Here is a 17,080-nt window from a genome sequence, read left to right as displayed (position 1 = left end):
AGTTACCTTAGCTCTGTATGAAATATTTCATCTTCAACAAATGAATACAAATCACTCCGCTGACCGAATATGAACCTAGCTAGTCTTTACATGGGGTCTCCTACACAGATGCTTGTAATCACGCTAACTCCTCACAACCACCAGAAGAGGTAAATACCATTCATGCTGTCACAGGCTTACAGATAGGGACACTGAGGCACAAAGAAGTTAGGTAGCTTGCTCATAGTCTGGTAAGTGCAGAGCAGGGAACTGAACCCAGGCTCCAGTATTGCCAAGGCTTTCGTCATCATAGCAGTAGTTCTCAAGTTCAGCCTACATTGGAATCCCCTGGAGGACTTGTTAGCACACAGATCACTGGGCCCACCCCCAGAGTTGCCGGGATGGGAACTGAGAATTTGCATTTCTAAGGTTCCCAGGTGATGCTGTTGCTGTTGGTCTGGGAACCACACTGTGAGAGCTCCCAGACCTACAGCACAGCCCAGCTGCCTTGAATATGACTAGAATTACCCTCACCTGGTTTTTAGACTTCAGGTGCAAAGCTAACTGCTCTCAGGAATTCTTGCTCCTCTCCCTCAAATAGTGCAAGACAAATGTAGAATGCTCCACAAGTAAATGTTTGATTGTTTTATGGATTGGCCTGACCCTCAGGGAGTTATCAAGTTAGACTAATAATCAGAATCACAAGGAAGATCAAGTCCAAAGCAGCAGTATTATTAGAAGGCCTGCTTCTCTTGTCCAAGACAGGGAGGGAGGGGGAAAGCGGGTTCCTTTATGCAAATTCCCGTTACCTGACCTGACCTCTTTGGTCACGTAAACAAAACAATGTTCTCTTTAACTGGGGTGTGCTCCGCATGCCCTAATGATCAAAGACAGATTGAGAACTTCTGTCACATTTTCAACATGTTATGTGCAAACGTTATGTTTTATTTTCATCACCAATCCTACATTTCCATATCCTATACAATATGGGGAAACAAAACAGAAAAATGCTGATCATTTGGGACTTAAAAAAAAAAAAGATGTCTCCCAAGATAATCTTAGCCACCACCATAGCCGGCCTCCCACAAGGCTGGATATCCTGGTAAGAAGACACGCGTGACTAGAGCAATCTGTTTCTGGGAATGAATACTACAGAAGGCTTAGTTTCCAGAAATAAAGCCGGATTTTCTCTTTTCTTCCATGTTTACCAAGTGGGAAAACAGTCCCCAAACAAAAGTCTTTCTTGCCTACCACACCCTGACCCCCTCTCCCCCAAAGGCAGCATTCTTTTGAGTGTAAACACCTCTTCATGATAACCTTAATTCCTCCCTGTGATATTCTCTTCCACACTATGCCTCTGTAAAGAATAGAACTTAGACAGGCTGAGGAATAAGGTTTGGTAGCTGCTTGTGCTTTTTGCTTTAATTTCAGGTAGATCATTCTAGGTATAATAGGATTTGACTAGGACAAAACTAACTAGTTACATAACCCGAGCTGTGGGTCAGTTGTATTATCCCTTTTTTCAGGGGCGAAGGAACAAATACAGAAAAGCTCAATGCTTGCCTGAGGCCCACACTGAGCATGCCAGAGATGATCAAATCAGCAAGTAAGATTTCAGGAGTCCCCGAGGATCATACTTGGGAAAGCCAGATACAGAAAGAGAAACAGGTGTGGCTGGGCACAGTGATAAAAGGCTCTGATTTCCCTCTGCCCCAACTATAATAAGGTTCTTCCATCTTGACTTCCTCAAATTTGCCCTTTTCTTCAAAAAAGAACACAATCTCAGGTATCTCACTTATACCTCAGTGAAGATAAAGCTTCATGTTGCTTCACTTCAGCAAACAGCACCGAAAATCCAAAAGCATTTATTGAGCAATCAATCCATAAGAAATGCTATTCTAAGGAAATTACTCATCCAGATCCTGGAATGGGATCGACTGCCAGGTTTGGGTCTTGTTTCCCAAACTACACCATTTGATTAATGAATCACAAATCAACATTTGTGGGGACTCACTACAAAGATTTCAAAATAAAAATTTGTAAAATCCTATGTTTCAAAGACATACGACTCTGGTTATGATGTATCAAACTAACACTCCCACTAAGGACAACTAAAAAAATAAACCTGTTTGTAGTCATCTTAGAGCAACCAAGACAGTCAGCACTTGATGGGTCAAGACCACAGGGAGAAGAAAAATACATGGAGGTATATTGTCTTTGTATTGCCTTTTCATTTCAGGGGATTTGATCCTTCTTGGCATCAAACAGAAAGGAGCAGCAGCCTACAGCTTGGAATGATATCACTGGCTAGGAACAAAAATTGGAGCTTCAGGAAGCTTGGACCTGAAGGGCTAAGATCCCAGGGGAAAGGGGATGCATAAAAGTGAACTCACAAAAGTTTGGGTTCACTTCCTATTGGACCTTGGCTCTTCAAGTCCTGGCTGCCTGGAACTCCAACATTTCCATCTGAGAGATTTGCCAAATATTAGGCTGTGCATGCATGGAGTAGGAAGCTGAGAAAACAAGCAGAAAGAAACTGCTTAGAGGACAAAGAGCTAAGCAGAGTTTCTGGCAGTTTCTCAAAGCTGGTGACTTAAAAATTAGAGTTCAGAGCCCACCAAGGAAGAGGAGCTCTGGTAAACATCCTAAACCTTCAGCTGAGACCCCCCCAAAGGGCTAAACTTTAGGAGAAAGGGAAAAACCAGAAACAGAGAATCCTTAACAGATCTTTAAATACCCCACTGGAACGAAAGAATGAGGCGATCACCCTGTATTCTGTCTGCCTTCCAGAAGAAAATGAAATCCACTCTGGAAAGAGATAGCAGTATCTATAAATATTTTCTATAGATCATGGCCAGAATTTAATTTAAAAAAATTATCAGGCATGTAAATAAATAAAACCAAATGAGGAAAAATCAAGGGAACAAATAGATAATGGGAACAGACCCATAGGTGAACTAGATAACAGAGTTATCAGACATGATCCTTGAATCTAACCTTATATAAAAAGGATAATAAATCACAAGTTAGGCTTGTCCTAGGAATGGGAGGTTGCTTTACCATTTGGAATTCATTTAATATAGTATATCACATTAACACTTAGGGAAAAAGATCAGAAACTTTTTAAATACAATTCCACACCAATTTCTAATATTAAAAAACTCTTAGTGAGCTAAAAATAGAGAACTTATTTATTCTAATAAAGAGTACCTACAAAAACATTTTTAAGAAATATCACCCTTAATGGTAAATTATTTAAATTTTTCTCGTATTAGATTCAAAGTCTGATAGGGATTTCCAATCTGAAACAAAAATATGAATCAAACTCAAAATTATACTGAATGTCCAGTCAGCACAATAAAACAAGAAAAACAGAGGAAGAAAAAAAATAAGAATTATAGAAGAAGAACTAAGATTGGTATTTCTAGGTGACATGGTTATATTTATAGAAATTCCAAAATTTTGCACAGAAATTTGTTAGAATAACTATGTGAATGTGCAAGGTTGCTGGATATAAGATCAATATTTAAAAATCAACTGTATTTCTATATGTGGACAAAAACAGACACTGAAATTTTTAGAAGCTATTAATACTATTATAATAGCATAAAGAATCTTCAAAACCTAGAATATTCTAATGATTCATAAATAATAGTAATCCAGTAAAAATATTCAAGACATAAAAGTTACAAAATATTACTGAGAAAAGTGAAAGAAAGCCTAAATAAATACCACATTTAGTATTAGTAAGAGTCCATTCTTCCCAAACTGATCTCTAGATTTAATGTAATTCCAATCAGAAGCTCAGCAAGTTTCTTTGCAGAAATTAAAATGCTGATTTTGTGATTTATGTGGTAATGCAAATGGCCATAAATAGCCAAGAAAGTCTCAGTATTTGAAGAATTTATCCACCAGTTATCAAGCCTTCTTATAAAACTAAGAGAATGAAGAGCATACGATTGGTATAAAGGTGTTAGGACCAGACCCACACATACCTGGTCACTTGATTTACGACAAAGAAGCCACTGAAGGTCATGGAAAAAAGAAAGTATTTTCAATAAAAGATACTAGATCAGTTATGTATTTCTATTCTTATACAACTAGGCTATTTAATCTATTTCACTAGTTCACGGAGGATCTCAAATATCTACTAGGTTAGCTCATCCTGCTGAACTAAAAACTTTCATATCCCACTGCCTCTGGGGCATCTACTCATGTCTCACACATGTCCAAACCTGAATTCATCTTCATTCCCCTTTCCTCACTTATTCCTGCATCCTCTGTCTCTGCGAATGGTTCAGAGGAACATTATCAAACTAAAAATTCTGGAAAAATGTGTTTTTGCCCTTTGACAGTTATTTTCTCTCCTGAAACAATTACATTCTATCTGTGAAACAGTTCAGAAAGGGTGAACTTTGTCCAAAATTTAGCGTAGCAATAATTCAGTCTGAGATTGCTCCCGGGGACTCTGCTAGCATGGCTTCTGGGTGACCCAAGGAAATCTTTCTTGGTTTCAAAGTCCATCTCTAATGTGGCATTGCCCTGATCCCTTGACTCAAAGATGCAGGTCTTCACATCCTAAAGATAATAAAGTTAAGATAAAACCTGTGGAAGGAAGGAAGGAAAAATAAGAAAGAATAAGAAAGAAAGAAAGAAAGAAAGAAAGAAAGAGAGAAAGAAAGGAAGAACGAAAGGAAAAGAAAGGAAAGGAGGAAGGAGGCAAGGAAGGAAGGAGACTTTGCCTGTTTGACAACAGAGGAGAAGGCTGTGATATTGCTTACACCAGGAGGAACTGAATTTTAAATCTGGGAATTAATTCTCACTCTCCAGGTCTTCCACAGACTGCACCACGATAGAATGCAGGAAAGTTATCATATACACAGAGGACAGACCATCACTGCCAGCCACGCTGATGCCAAAACATACAGGGTAGAAAATGGAATTTCGAAACTAGCAGAAGTAAGTGGGCTAACTCATGTATCAAATAGGGCCATCTTTCAGACACCAAAAACATTTCTGGCTGGCTTTCAAGAGATGCTGTTTGACTTTGACTTCTAATTATACAAAATTCAATTAAGAATGGTAAGAGAGTGTTTTTAACCAAACAAGAAATGTAGATGAAAATTATATTCTTGAAAGGCCTCAAAATTGCACTATTAATCTGAAAGGTGCTATAAAAGTAAAGATCATGAGTACATGTTCTGAAAAGCAACATGCTACCATCATAAATACAGGTCAAAGGTTTTCAGAGCAGCCTTTCCACTCCAAGCCGCAGACAGCTCGGTGTGTAGGAATTTGGGGAGAACATGGTAAAGCCAATGGACAAACAGATAACACTAGGAATAAGTACAAATACTTTTGCATACATTTTCTTCTAGTCTTTTTTCTTGTCCATACCCTTCCTCTAGAAAAGCGGACAACAGATGAATGCTTGATCAATAGATCAACAATAGAAAAGCCTGGTAAGGGGTGCCTGGGTGGCTCAGTGGGTTAAGCCTCTGTCTTCGGCTCAGGTCATGATCTCAGGATTGAGCCCCACATCAGGCTCTCTGCTCAGCAGGGAGACTGCTTCTCCCTCTCTCTCTGCCTGCCTCTTTGCCTACTTGTGATATCTCTCTCTATCAAATAAATAAAAATAAAATCTTTAAAAAAGAAAAGCAAAGCCTGCGAAGTCAAAGAACCAGGGCCTGAATCCTAACTGACCCATCTCACTGGACATGCACACAGAAGCAGCCTCAGCATGTCTGCATCCCAGCTAAGCAGACGGAGATGAGGGACGTCCACTCAGGGGATTGCTGACCTTTTATTGTTGCTTCACCTTGACCTTGGGACTGACCCCATGTCATCGGGGTGACTTTTGGGAAACAGCAGACAACACTTGGACGTGGCAAAACTCCTCTATGTGCCAGGTTTCATTCTCTTAAAAGGTAACATGCCTGCCCTGCTTATCTGACGGGGTCAGTGGTTAAATCCTAGCCAGAAGAGATGTCAGAAGACTCTTCCCAAACTCTAAGTGCTCTGCAGATGCCAATTTTTACCAGTGTCCTTAAAAAAACAATGATTTATAACACCACATATTAATGCCCTGTGCTACTCTGATTTAACCGCACATGCTGTGGGTTGCCGACCCAGCTTTGCTCACTGGGGCGCTCCAGATCTTTTCATGACTTACAGTGTTATCTCAGGGCTTATTCTCAGGTTTTAACTGAAGTATTCAATGTTCCCCTGTTCTGACTCAAAGCACCAGCTATTTAAGTAGTCACTTTTTTTAACTTACCTGGCCCAGTGATTTCTTATCGGTTAAGAGGAATATGTTTCTGCAGAATTCATAACTATGGCCAATCTTCCAAGAATCTTTTCTGACCATCCCCTAGGTCAGGCTTCTTAGCTGCTTTACTATCAAGAGGCCCAACACCTAACTTCTGCCTCAGCCGAGGTATGACTCAGCATCGAAAAATCTGCCTTTTTGTATTTTTCTTTTTCAAGGAGGCCAACGATTTTTGCAAAACAAACTTTGGTGACATTAAGTTAATCCGTCAAATACTACAAATTTCACTCACACGTAGATTAGACAAGTGAGTTTCTTCCCAAGCCGGGAGGATCGTTTCTAGCCAGGACACCCCAAGACGGTACAGATGGGGAGATCAAACCTTGCCCAGAAGGTCCTGCAGTTAAATCTGGAGGCCTCTGGAAGAACATCAGGAGACAGCAGGAGGCCTGGGCTCCTCGCCCACTGATAAGAAAAGAAAATCTCCTGTTGGCCAACCTGGAGCCCTTCAAAAGCAAGAAATTCTGCCAATCCTCCCCATATTTCCCCTTTCCTATGCACAAAAGTTCAACATATACTCAATCACCAGATACTCCTGTCCTAGAAGGCAGGGAAATGACAACTCTGCTTTGACAGAGTCATCAAAGGTTGGGACTGTTTGGGACTTTGTTTTCCAAACTCACTGCTGGCCTCCAGAAAGTATGACACCACCATCTTAAGCACAAGGCAGCTGTTCGTTTTTGGCCAGAGTTCAATATAAACCTTACAAATGGTCTGCTTGCTCTATTTTTTAAATAATAATTTTGAAAAATCCTGTAGTTAAAAAAAAATGCCAATCTAGTGTTTTCACTTTAAAAAACCTTTCCTGCAGAACAGAGAAAACCATGTATTTCGAACCGATGTCTGAGCCGGAAAGGTACTAGTCGGTTATTTTTACCAGATACAGTGGGCAGATAATTAGGCAGATTGAAAATCAATGGCTAAATCAGGCCCAACGAATCACCACCGAGTATCAGTTCTCTCTGAAATAACAAGACAAAAATCTATCAGTGATCAATTTATTATTTCAAAAGAGGCCCTCAATGGTTAAGTCATTGATGAAACTTTTGTTTAGGGTGAAAATCAGACATCAGAAAAACCTTCCCTTCATTCTGAAATGTTAGTTATAGACACCACAGTGGCTATATTTTACTTTAACTGGCCCTACTAAGAACTCACATACAACCAACAGTTCTTATAATCAACACCATGACGTGTCCCCAAAGCCTGGCATGTGTCTTTGCTTCTCCTCTGTTTCCCTCATTACACACTCGAACATGCGCAGGGGCCAAACGTTGGGAGTGCTCTCAAAATAAGCCTTTTATGGGGCAAGTTAATGTTCGTTATTATTTTAGTGTGCCTGTTTGTAGCAGAACCACACACAGATCCCTAAGTCCAGGAGAAACCAAAGTCATTCCTCAACCTTTGGACATTCTTGGGAAGTCAACAGATTTCCAAGACCAAAAGCAAGAATCGGACGTGATGCATGAAACCAAAGCCGGCAAATCCCTTGCACAGTTTGCGTTTTCTTCCTTTAATTGTTATCAGCCTATTTCTCGTGTAATTGCCAGGCTGTCTCACCACGTGCCGTGCCATGGGCACTGAGAGTGCAGCGGTGCTAATTCCTGCCCAAACACTGAACTGACCCCCGGATACGAAGCCCAAGTCAAGGTCACTGGCTTAATTCCTGCATGCTACAGGACCGAACTAGCTGCTGCAATGGTTCTCCCCTTGGTCCTTCCGTTCCTCCAGAAATCCCTCCGTGGAAGTTTTTCTTTATTGGTAGACAGCCCCCAGAGCATACTCTGTTGAAGTTCTTTTGTAAAAACAGTCTGGCCTCATTTCAAAAAGCAGGACTGTTACAGACACAATGGGGAAGGATAGCGTATTGTTTCCTTGTATCCAAATGAGAAGAGATACATTTGACACACACACACACCCACACACACATACACACACACACACAGAAATATACTAGATCACGTATGTGTATATATTATATGCAAACACACAGCTTTCTACTAACTTGAATTAGTATCATTTGTTCTCCAATCACAAAGGATGCTGAGTGGATACTGTCCATTGGCTTTGCTCAGGAGAGGAAAACTATTTGGAAAATCTTCATTTTAGTAACAAAAAAGTCGTCTTGCTGGCTGAACACTACCATTCAGAGCACATCTCTCCCTCATCATGTTCACACAATGCCTCTGACCTCCAAACGCCCTTCCACAGACATACTTGGGGTTAGATGATGGCAGGGTAAGAAATGGGGGCCAGCCCCACCCGTTGGGGTGCCTTGAGCCTTCATACCTGTGCTGATGCTCCTGCAAGACTTGATAAATGCTGATAAGAAAAGTTTGGTTTTTAAAACTCCCCACAACACAGTCCTTGTAGATGCGGAATTCTGCAGCCGTCACCGCCTCACCCTCAGGAATCTGGGATAAGTTGAACTTGAACTCTTTGTGGTGTCGCTGGCCAGGGGAGAACTCCTTCTCGTACTCCACTATAAGATTAAACAAGAGAGAGTGACAACTATTGTTACTGGACTAAGTGCCACAGGCTCATCTCAAGAAAGCTGCCCCATTTCCATTCATAAGTGGATTTTACCGGTTACCAAAGGCTTAGGAGAGGGACTGGGGGAGGGGGGCAAGAACCAACAGTGGCTGGGCTGTCAGACAGGCCGAGATTAAAATCCCTCATTTTACCCAACGATTAAGTAAAATTCTTAGGTTTTATTTGGTCGAAATACCTTACATACTTGGTTGAAGTCAGTTGTACGAAAGCAAATTATGTAAACTCTTGGCTTTGGCTTCCCTCACTTTCAGAGGCAGGAATTAACAGGGATTCCCAAGGAAGTGGTGAGAATGAAGGAAAGGATGAATAAGAATGTCCCTGGTGATCTTGGCCCCGGTGACCCCTTCGTGGCCCCCTCAGGTTAGGTCATCTCCCCCCATCAAGCAGTTGGCATGACCAAGGGTGCTCCTGGGCCGTGCTCTGGGAGGGGGGCCTCACGTGGGAAGGGAATGAGCTGCGCATCGGCCTCAGCCCAAAAGGTCCAAGGGTCCTTGTATTTTGCCTGCTGTTCAGTAGAAAGTTTTGTGGAGGAGTTTAGGGTAAAGCTTCAGAGAAAATGCCACTCTCACCGGACGGAGTGCACTGCCCTCCTTCTCCCAGAACAAAGGGAGGGCTGCCGGACTCAGAGGCCGGGGGCCCCTCCGCTCAATCGCAGACCCCAACTGTGAGGATGGACACGTGGAAGCGAATGACCAACAGTATACCTGGCTGTTTTTTCTAATGCTTTTCTAAAAACTGGGGAAGAATGGAGTCTGAAATCTTTTTTTTTTTTTTTTTTTTTTTTTAACGAACTCTTGCCCCTGCACAAAGACAAACTATGGAAAACTACACCCACTAAGGACCATTTCTGAGAGTGGGGCTTCCAACTGTCTGTGTCAAGTCCTCTGTGAGACAAGCAGTATCAACCTTGGAGCTTCCCTCATAAACGCTATAAAAGAGAAAACGGACTTCTCTGCTTCCCACCATAAATCCTTGACTCTTTTCTCCCGGGTTTGGAAACACTTCTGCCCTACTGTTCCTGTTAGTTTTTTTCTTAATGGCAACCACGGTGAAATCTCACGAGCAAATTAATCCTTCATGGCAGAGTGTTCCCAGGGCTGTGGGTAGGGGGAAAAAAATCAAATTATTTGCTACCTCCAACTGTCCTTTTTTCTCCCACTTATGTTGTTCTCCATAATCACTAGAGAAAAGCTTTGGAGATTTAGTTTCTTTAAAAAATAAAAAAAGCCAATAACTCTTTACAAGAACGTAAGGCCTCAATGGCATTTGCAGAAGCTGAGGAAAGTTAAGCCATCTATAGGTAGGAGGTTTTAAATAAAGAATTTCTGAAAATGCCATGGGAATACGCTAAATCTTTTAGACTCAAGTTATCTCTTTTTGGTGTGAGGGTTATAAAATAATAATAATAATAATAAGCTTTGACTTGTGTAAGAGCTTGATAAAAGTAAAAAAAAAAAAAAAGGTCTAACCAGAAAGTAAAGCATGGTTCAGTCCCAACGAGAGAACGGATTTTCTAATTAGTGGCTAAACATGAAAAGCAATCTTGCTGGTGAGTTCACTGAAGGACACCCATACCTGAGGGTGTATCACTTTTTCCTAAAACCGATCTCCCTTTAAGTGTGATATGTTATCATCAGCGGTTAAAAATAAATCATATCTGGGGCACTTGGGTGGCTCAGTGGGTTAAAGCCTCTGCCTTCGGCTCAGGTCATGATCCCAGAGTCCTGGGATCAAGCGCCACATCGGGCTCTCTGCTCAGCAGTGAGCCTGCTTCCTTCTCTCTCTCTGCCTGCCTCTCTCCCTACTTGTGATCTGTCTGTCAAATAAATAAATAAAATCTTTAAAAAAAAAAAAAGTGAATCAAATCTGATTTCCCAAAGAGATTTTAAAAAAAGAAAGAAAAGAAAAGAAAAGAAAAAGTCCATAGCTTTTCCATGGGGCCGTTTGGGTACTTAAATTTTAATATCAATAAATAAAAATACATTAAGATTCATTCAAAAGAATCCATAAGAATTCCTCAAGGAACTCTTTCAATTGCTATGAATATAAATGACAACTACAAAGAAGAAATCATAAATCATGGCTGTGACCCAAGATATAAGACAGTGACTTAAGACATTTTGGTCATAAGAAGTAAACAGAAATTTCAATAAATTAGAAATGCAGTATTAGTTGTAGAGAAGTGCATCATCACCACACCTCCCTATATTCATACTGTTGGGTTGCCCCCCCCCCACCCCGAGGTGGACTCTGTGACCTTCTCTTGACCAATCAACCAAGCAACAGTAGTGCTCAGTGACTTCCAAGCTTTGAACTTCCTTCCACTTAGGTTTCTTGGAATGCTTATCTGGGAGAAAGATGGTTACCATGGAAGAAGTCCAACTACTCTGAACCTCCATGCTGTGAGGAAGCCCAAGCTAACCACATAGCGATGCTGTATGGTACATGAAGAGACAGATGAAGGGAGAGAGGGAAGAGTCCAGTCAGACTCTGACCACTTCAGCTGAAGCACCACACCTTTAGCTAAGATGTCATCTTAGATGCCCACCCCAGTGGAGATGCTGGAGGACTCCAGCCCCCGCTGGCATCTGACTACAGCTGCATGACAGACCTTGTGTCAGAATCACCCAGTTGAGTGTGGTCCTTTCCCAAGGCTGTGGGAGATGACAGCACATTGATTTAAAGCCCCTGTGATTTGGGGTGATTTGTTACACAAGAATAGGCAACTGACACAAGAAGAAAAAGGAGGACAGGAGAGGATGAGAGAAAGAGAAGGGGAAGTCTGATCTTGCTGGGAAGAGGGGAAAGTGCATGCGATTCAGAAGGATTTTGAAATGCTGGGAGGCAGCATGTATGACCGAGGAGGAGCCCTGGTAAGTGCTCGCAGACAAACGTGAAGAGATGAAGAATCTAAAAATGAGAAAACAGGAGCATAGTGCAAAGCCTTCGCATTACTACAATATGAATTAGAATGCACTGCCTTATATAAGCATCTTCCCACTTCTCCTCCACCGAGACAACATTGTCTGGAAGCACTCTGAATTTTCTTTTGCCTTTCCTTTATCTCTGAGGTGATTAAGGAACCTGACTGCCCACACCCCCTCGTTTTAAGCTCTCTCACTCAAAAACTTCACTCCTGATTGGGAGGGAGACAAACCATAAGAGACTCTTAATCTCACAAAACAAACTGAGGGCTGCTGGGAGGAGGGGGATAGGGAGAGGGAGGTTGGGTTATGGACATTGGAGAGGGCATGTGCTATTCACAGAACTGTACCCCTGGGGCTAATAATACATTATATGTTAATTTAAGAAAAACAACTGAAAAACAAAAAACAAACAAACCAAAAAACCCCATTCACTCCACTGTCTTCTGAACTTCTGTTTATGCCTCTTGGCCAGAAGCTATACCATCTTCTTCCCTCTTCCCACAATGCCTCAGCCACCAAGAACTGGAGTTTGCCTGGAACTCCTTTTTCCCCCAAAGTCTTTTGCCTCCAACTGAATTTATATCACGTATTTGCTAATGTCTCATAGGGACACAAGAAAGAAATGCCATTAGGTCACTGCCTACATGTTCATGTGAAGACCTCAGTGGTAAAACTGTAATGTTTCCTGTGAACTCTACATCCCTGCCTTCAAACGCTAGGATTCTGGACTCATTTAATCTCAAGACAATTCAAAATATAAGAGATACTGAAAGGGACTGGGCTGAGTTCTGAATTCAACACTCAGGACCTATTTTGCAGCCCTTAGCATTTTAGCTTTTCACTGGTGGGGCCAACACCCCACCAGTGGTGGTAGCTAATTAAGTACTAAAAACAAGCATCAATGAAGTGTTATACCGTCAAAATGGTTCCGAATTCCAGGTCCCCTTTTCCTGGCTTCTGTGATGCTGAGCAAGACATTACCCAAAGTCTCAGTTATCAGTTAAATGGCAATAATCGTAATTCTGAGGATTCAGGGGAGAAAATCTCTACGAAATAGTCAATAGTAGAGTATGTACTCAGATGTTAATTGTGATCATCAGCTGATGTTTGAGACTCTAGCCCTACTGACTTAGAGCATGCCTCCGCTGAGTAATTCAAATTTATTCAAGAGCCTTTAGATAGGGCCAATCAATGTTTCCTCTAAATTACCTGTTTAAGTTGAAGAGATGCATTCTGTGTAAAAGGTAGTGAGTGAAATCACTACCGTGAGTATCACCAGCCTTGGTGTTTGTCTCATGAATACAGTTCTGTGTTCTCTGAGGCAATAATTCCTGGAATTTTTCATTTCAAGGACCAGCGAAAATATTTTTCAATGGTAATGACCCTACACAAGGTCGTCTACTTTTTCTGTTTGCCATTTGCAAAGACAATAGAACAAGACAACAAACTGCATCATTTTAACTCTATGCTCATTTCTGAAGGTCCTCTTAACACCAAATAAAATAGGATGTAATTGAAGAACATGTACAATCCTTGAAATCAAATACATTTAGCTTTACAGAACTCATTCTATCCTCTCTTTCTGCCTTTGACCATACCAGCTAAAATTTCAGACCAGCCCTGGACCTTTGACCAACAAGCTGGAACCACAGTCCTAAGGAATAAAAGTCACTAGTTGAGGATTAAAAATGTAAGTTACGTAATACTAAATATACAAAAGGATATATGCAATTTATGGGGGTAATGAGGCACGATAATAAGGAACTGAGGAGGTACACCTGGGTGGCTCAGTGGGTTAAAGCTTCTGCCTTTGGCTCAGGTCATGATCCCTGGGTCCTGGGATCGAGCCCTGCATCGGGCTCTCTGCTCGGCGGGGAGCCTGCTCCCTGCCCTGCCTTGTGATCTCTGTCCATTAAATAAATAAATAAAATCTTAAAAAATAAAAATAAAGAACTGAAGAAACCAGTACCATCTTAAAAACCAGATCATGACCAATTCTATGGTGCCATCCCCCATCCCTGCCTGAAAGGTCTCTAGAATCATGAATAATGTCTAGCATTTTCTTGCCTTTTAAAAACTAACAGTTTTACTACATATGTACATATCACAAAATCAGAATGTTTTCCTTTCTTCCCTTAAAGTCTTTCAGAGGCGTAATGGAAATTTTATAGGCACACATGGAAAACATAGGCATGGTCACAGCTAAGACCAAAGGCTGCCCAAGCAGATGGCCATGCTGCCTGTCAGCTGGGGGGGTGGGGACCTAAGTCCCATGGGTGGGGCATGGTTGCTCTGTAGGCAATGAGTGACTAATGATTCTTCTTCAGCTCTATCTCATATAAACCCATTAAAAACATGGACACTTTCTCAACAAGCCTTGGCAAGGATGTGGAGAAAGAAGAACCCTTCCTTATGCATTGCTGGTGGGAACATGAAATGTTGCAGCTGCTGTAGAAAAGTTTCGCAATTCCTCAAACACAGAATCACCATACGGTCCAGCAATCCCAATTTTACATATATATGGGTATCTGAAACAATTGAAAACAAGGACTTGAACAGATATTTGTACGCCCATGTTCTTAGCAGCAGTCCTAGTAGCCAAAGAGTAGAAGCCACGGAAGTGTTTGTTGATGGATGAATGGATAAACAATGCAGCAGATATATACAGTGAAATATTAGTTAGCTTTTAAAAAGAAAGGAAATTCTGATACAGGCCACAACATGGATAAACCTTGAGGACATTGTGCAAGGTGAAACAAGGCAGTCAGAAAAAGACAAATACTGTATGTCCTTATAGGCAGTACCCAGAGGAGTCAAATTCATAGAGACAGAAAGTAGAGGGTGGTTTCCAGGGGCTGGGTTGGAGGGACGGGGAGATCGTGTTCAACAGGGAAGAGAGTTTCACCTTGGGAAGATGAAAACTTTCTGGAGATAGACGGTGGTGATAGTTGCACAACAATGTAAAAGCATTTAATGCTGTAGAATTCATACACTTAAAAATGGCTAAAGTAGCAAATTTTATATCAGGCATATTTTACCACACACAAAAAATAACCACTAAAAACGGACATTTTCTTACACTATCACAATGCACGACCACACCTAAGTTGAAATAATTTGTTGTTGTTCTCTCATACCCATAATCAAATTTCCTCAAATACCTCAAAAAACTGTCTTTCTGCTTTTGGTTTATTGGAGTGGGGGGCCAAACAGGACCCACTCATTATACTTGGTCGTTCTGTCTCTTAAGTCTTTCCAAACAAGCAAACCAGGAACTGAAAGAACTCCACTAATCTGATCAGGTGTCCTTCTTAAAAAAACTACAGCTAACAACATTCTTCTTTTTTTTTTTTTTAAATATTTTATTTATTTATTTGACAGAGAGAGATCACAAGTAGATAGAGAGGCAGGCAGAGAAAGAGAGAGGGAAGCAGGCTCCCTGCGGAGCAGAGAGCCCGATGCGGGACTCGATCCCAGGACCCTGAGATCATGACCCGAGCCGAAGGCAGCGGCTTAACCCACTGAGCCACCCAGGCACCCCAGCTAACAACATTCTTAAGGGTGACACTCTCAAACCATTTCCTTTAAAAATCAGGAAGAAGGCAAAGATGCTCATTTTCAGTCTTGGAGTCCAGCTCAGTATTGTTAAGATTAAATAATAGTAAAGGAAGAAATCTATTCCAAATTCTTGAACCTATTAAGAAAATTTAGCTGACTGTTTCCTTGACTGTCTCAGTGAGTTCAAGCTGCTGTAACAAAAATACAATAGACTGGGGGCTGAAACAGCAAACACTTACGTCTCACAGCTCTGGTGGCTACGAGTCTGGGATTAGGATGCCAGCATGGTTGAGAGCTTACGGAAGGCCCTCTTCCTAGCTAGCTCCTCACTTAGCCTTCCTTGGTCTGTGCACGCAGAGAGAGATGGTGTGAGCATCCATCACTTCCTCTTCCTGTAAGGACACTAATCCCAGCATGGGGGCTCCACCCCCATGCCCTCCTCCAGACCTAATTAACACCCAAGACCCCACCTCCTGATACCCACTCATTAGGGATTAGGGTTTTATCTGTATGAATTTTAGGGGACACTCACAGTCTATAACACTGACCTCAAAGGTCTCACATTATTTTTTCCGTCACCTTTCGAACTTGGGGTTTGGAATTTTTGCATTTGTGTTCAGAAGCGACCCTGTTGATGGACTCAGCTCATGACAGTGTTGCTCAATTTCAAGTTATATTTGCTTTTGAAATACGTTGCAGGATGCTCTCTTTCTTCTCAGGGAATGATCTCTTCCTTCAAAAGCTGGCGGACTTATCTGTAAAATCACCTAATCCTGGTGTTCTCCTTTGGGGAAAATTTTCAATTACTCATTCATTTTCCTTTCAGTGTAGAGAAATATTCAAGTTACCTACTTCTTTTTAAGTCATTATGCATTTTATAGAGGTTTGTCACTTGGGGCAGAGTTTATCCAATTTACTGCCATGAAATTTTTCAAAGGATTCTCTTATTATTTGATCTCTGCTCTAACTACAGCTTTTTCATTCTAATATTACTTGTGAATTCCCTTTTTCTTGATTTGTCTTACTGGAGGTCAACTTTTTTCCTCATTATTGCTTAATTTGATTGTAATATTGATATGTTTCCTTTTCTGTAACATTGAAAGGAAGGAACTTTTTATTACATATTACAAATAAGGAGATAGGGAGATAGCTCTCAAGATACTGTAATATTGATATTTTAATATATTTTCTGAATGGTGTCCTGCTCAGTCTGAACTATTTCAACGAAAGTTGTCCTGAGAAAAATAGAGATAAAAGCCTGTTATAAGTGAAAATATAAAAGAGAGATGAAAGAGAGGGAGAATGAGTGGGAAAAGCATAGAACAATCTTCCTATAATATATTTAGTCACATATTCATTACTTTCTCATTAACTGGGCTCACTCAATAGTTAATTCAGAATGGCTTCATTTGGGCAAAATTACATTCATTGACAATAAATTCTACATTTTTTAAATGTTTCATGCCTCTACTTGGTCATACACCAAACTTGAAAAACTTGGAACTCTTTTAAAACAAAACAAAACGACAAAAAAAAAAAACCCTGCTATTCCCTTGACTACTATAAACAATTTTTTTATGCTATGGTACAAGTTTATTTAATTTTAGGCAACAAGGACAGTTCTGGCTGGTCTTTCAAGGTCTATAACAACAGTGGCCTTCTGACTTTAATATTGCAAGCATTCAGCTCACTTGTTAAACACAATGAGATAACAGACTTGACCCTCTGGGGTGCA

The 17,080-nt window shown here is 41.0% G+C and overlaps 1 protein-coding gene across 1 annotated transcript in view; it reads right to left on the bottom strand.

Annotated features, from left to right (window-relative positions):
- Positions 1-17,080, bottom strand: part of BMP6 (bone morphogenetic protein 6) — a 149,943-nt gene that overhangs the window by 19,799 nt on the left and 113,064 nt on the right. The window contains exon 2 of the mRNA XM_046004657.1: positions 8,597-8,789. Within this exon, the coding sequence (XP_045860613.1) occupies positions 8,597-8,789 (193 nt within the window). The remainder of the gene's footprint in view (positions 1-8,596; positions 8,790-17,080) is intronic.

This window comes from Meles meles, chromosome 5 (assembly GCF_922984935.1).
Source record: "Meles meles chromosome 5, mMelMel3.1 paternal haplotype, whole genome shotgun sequence".
Lineage (NCBI taxonomy): Eukaryota > Metazoa > Chordata > Mammalia > Carnivora > Mustelidae > Meles > Meles meles.
The sequence above is the reverse complement of the archived record's forward strand: the minus strand, read 5'-3'. Positions and strand labels throughout refer to the sequence as shown.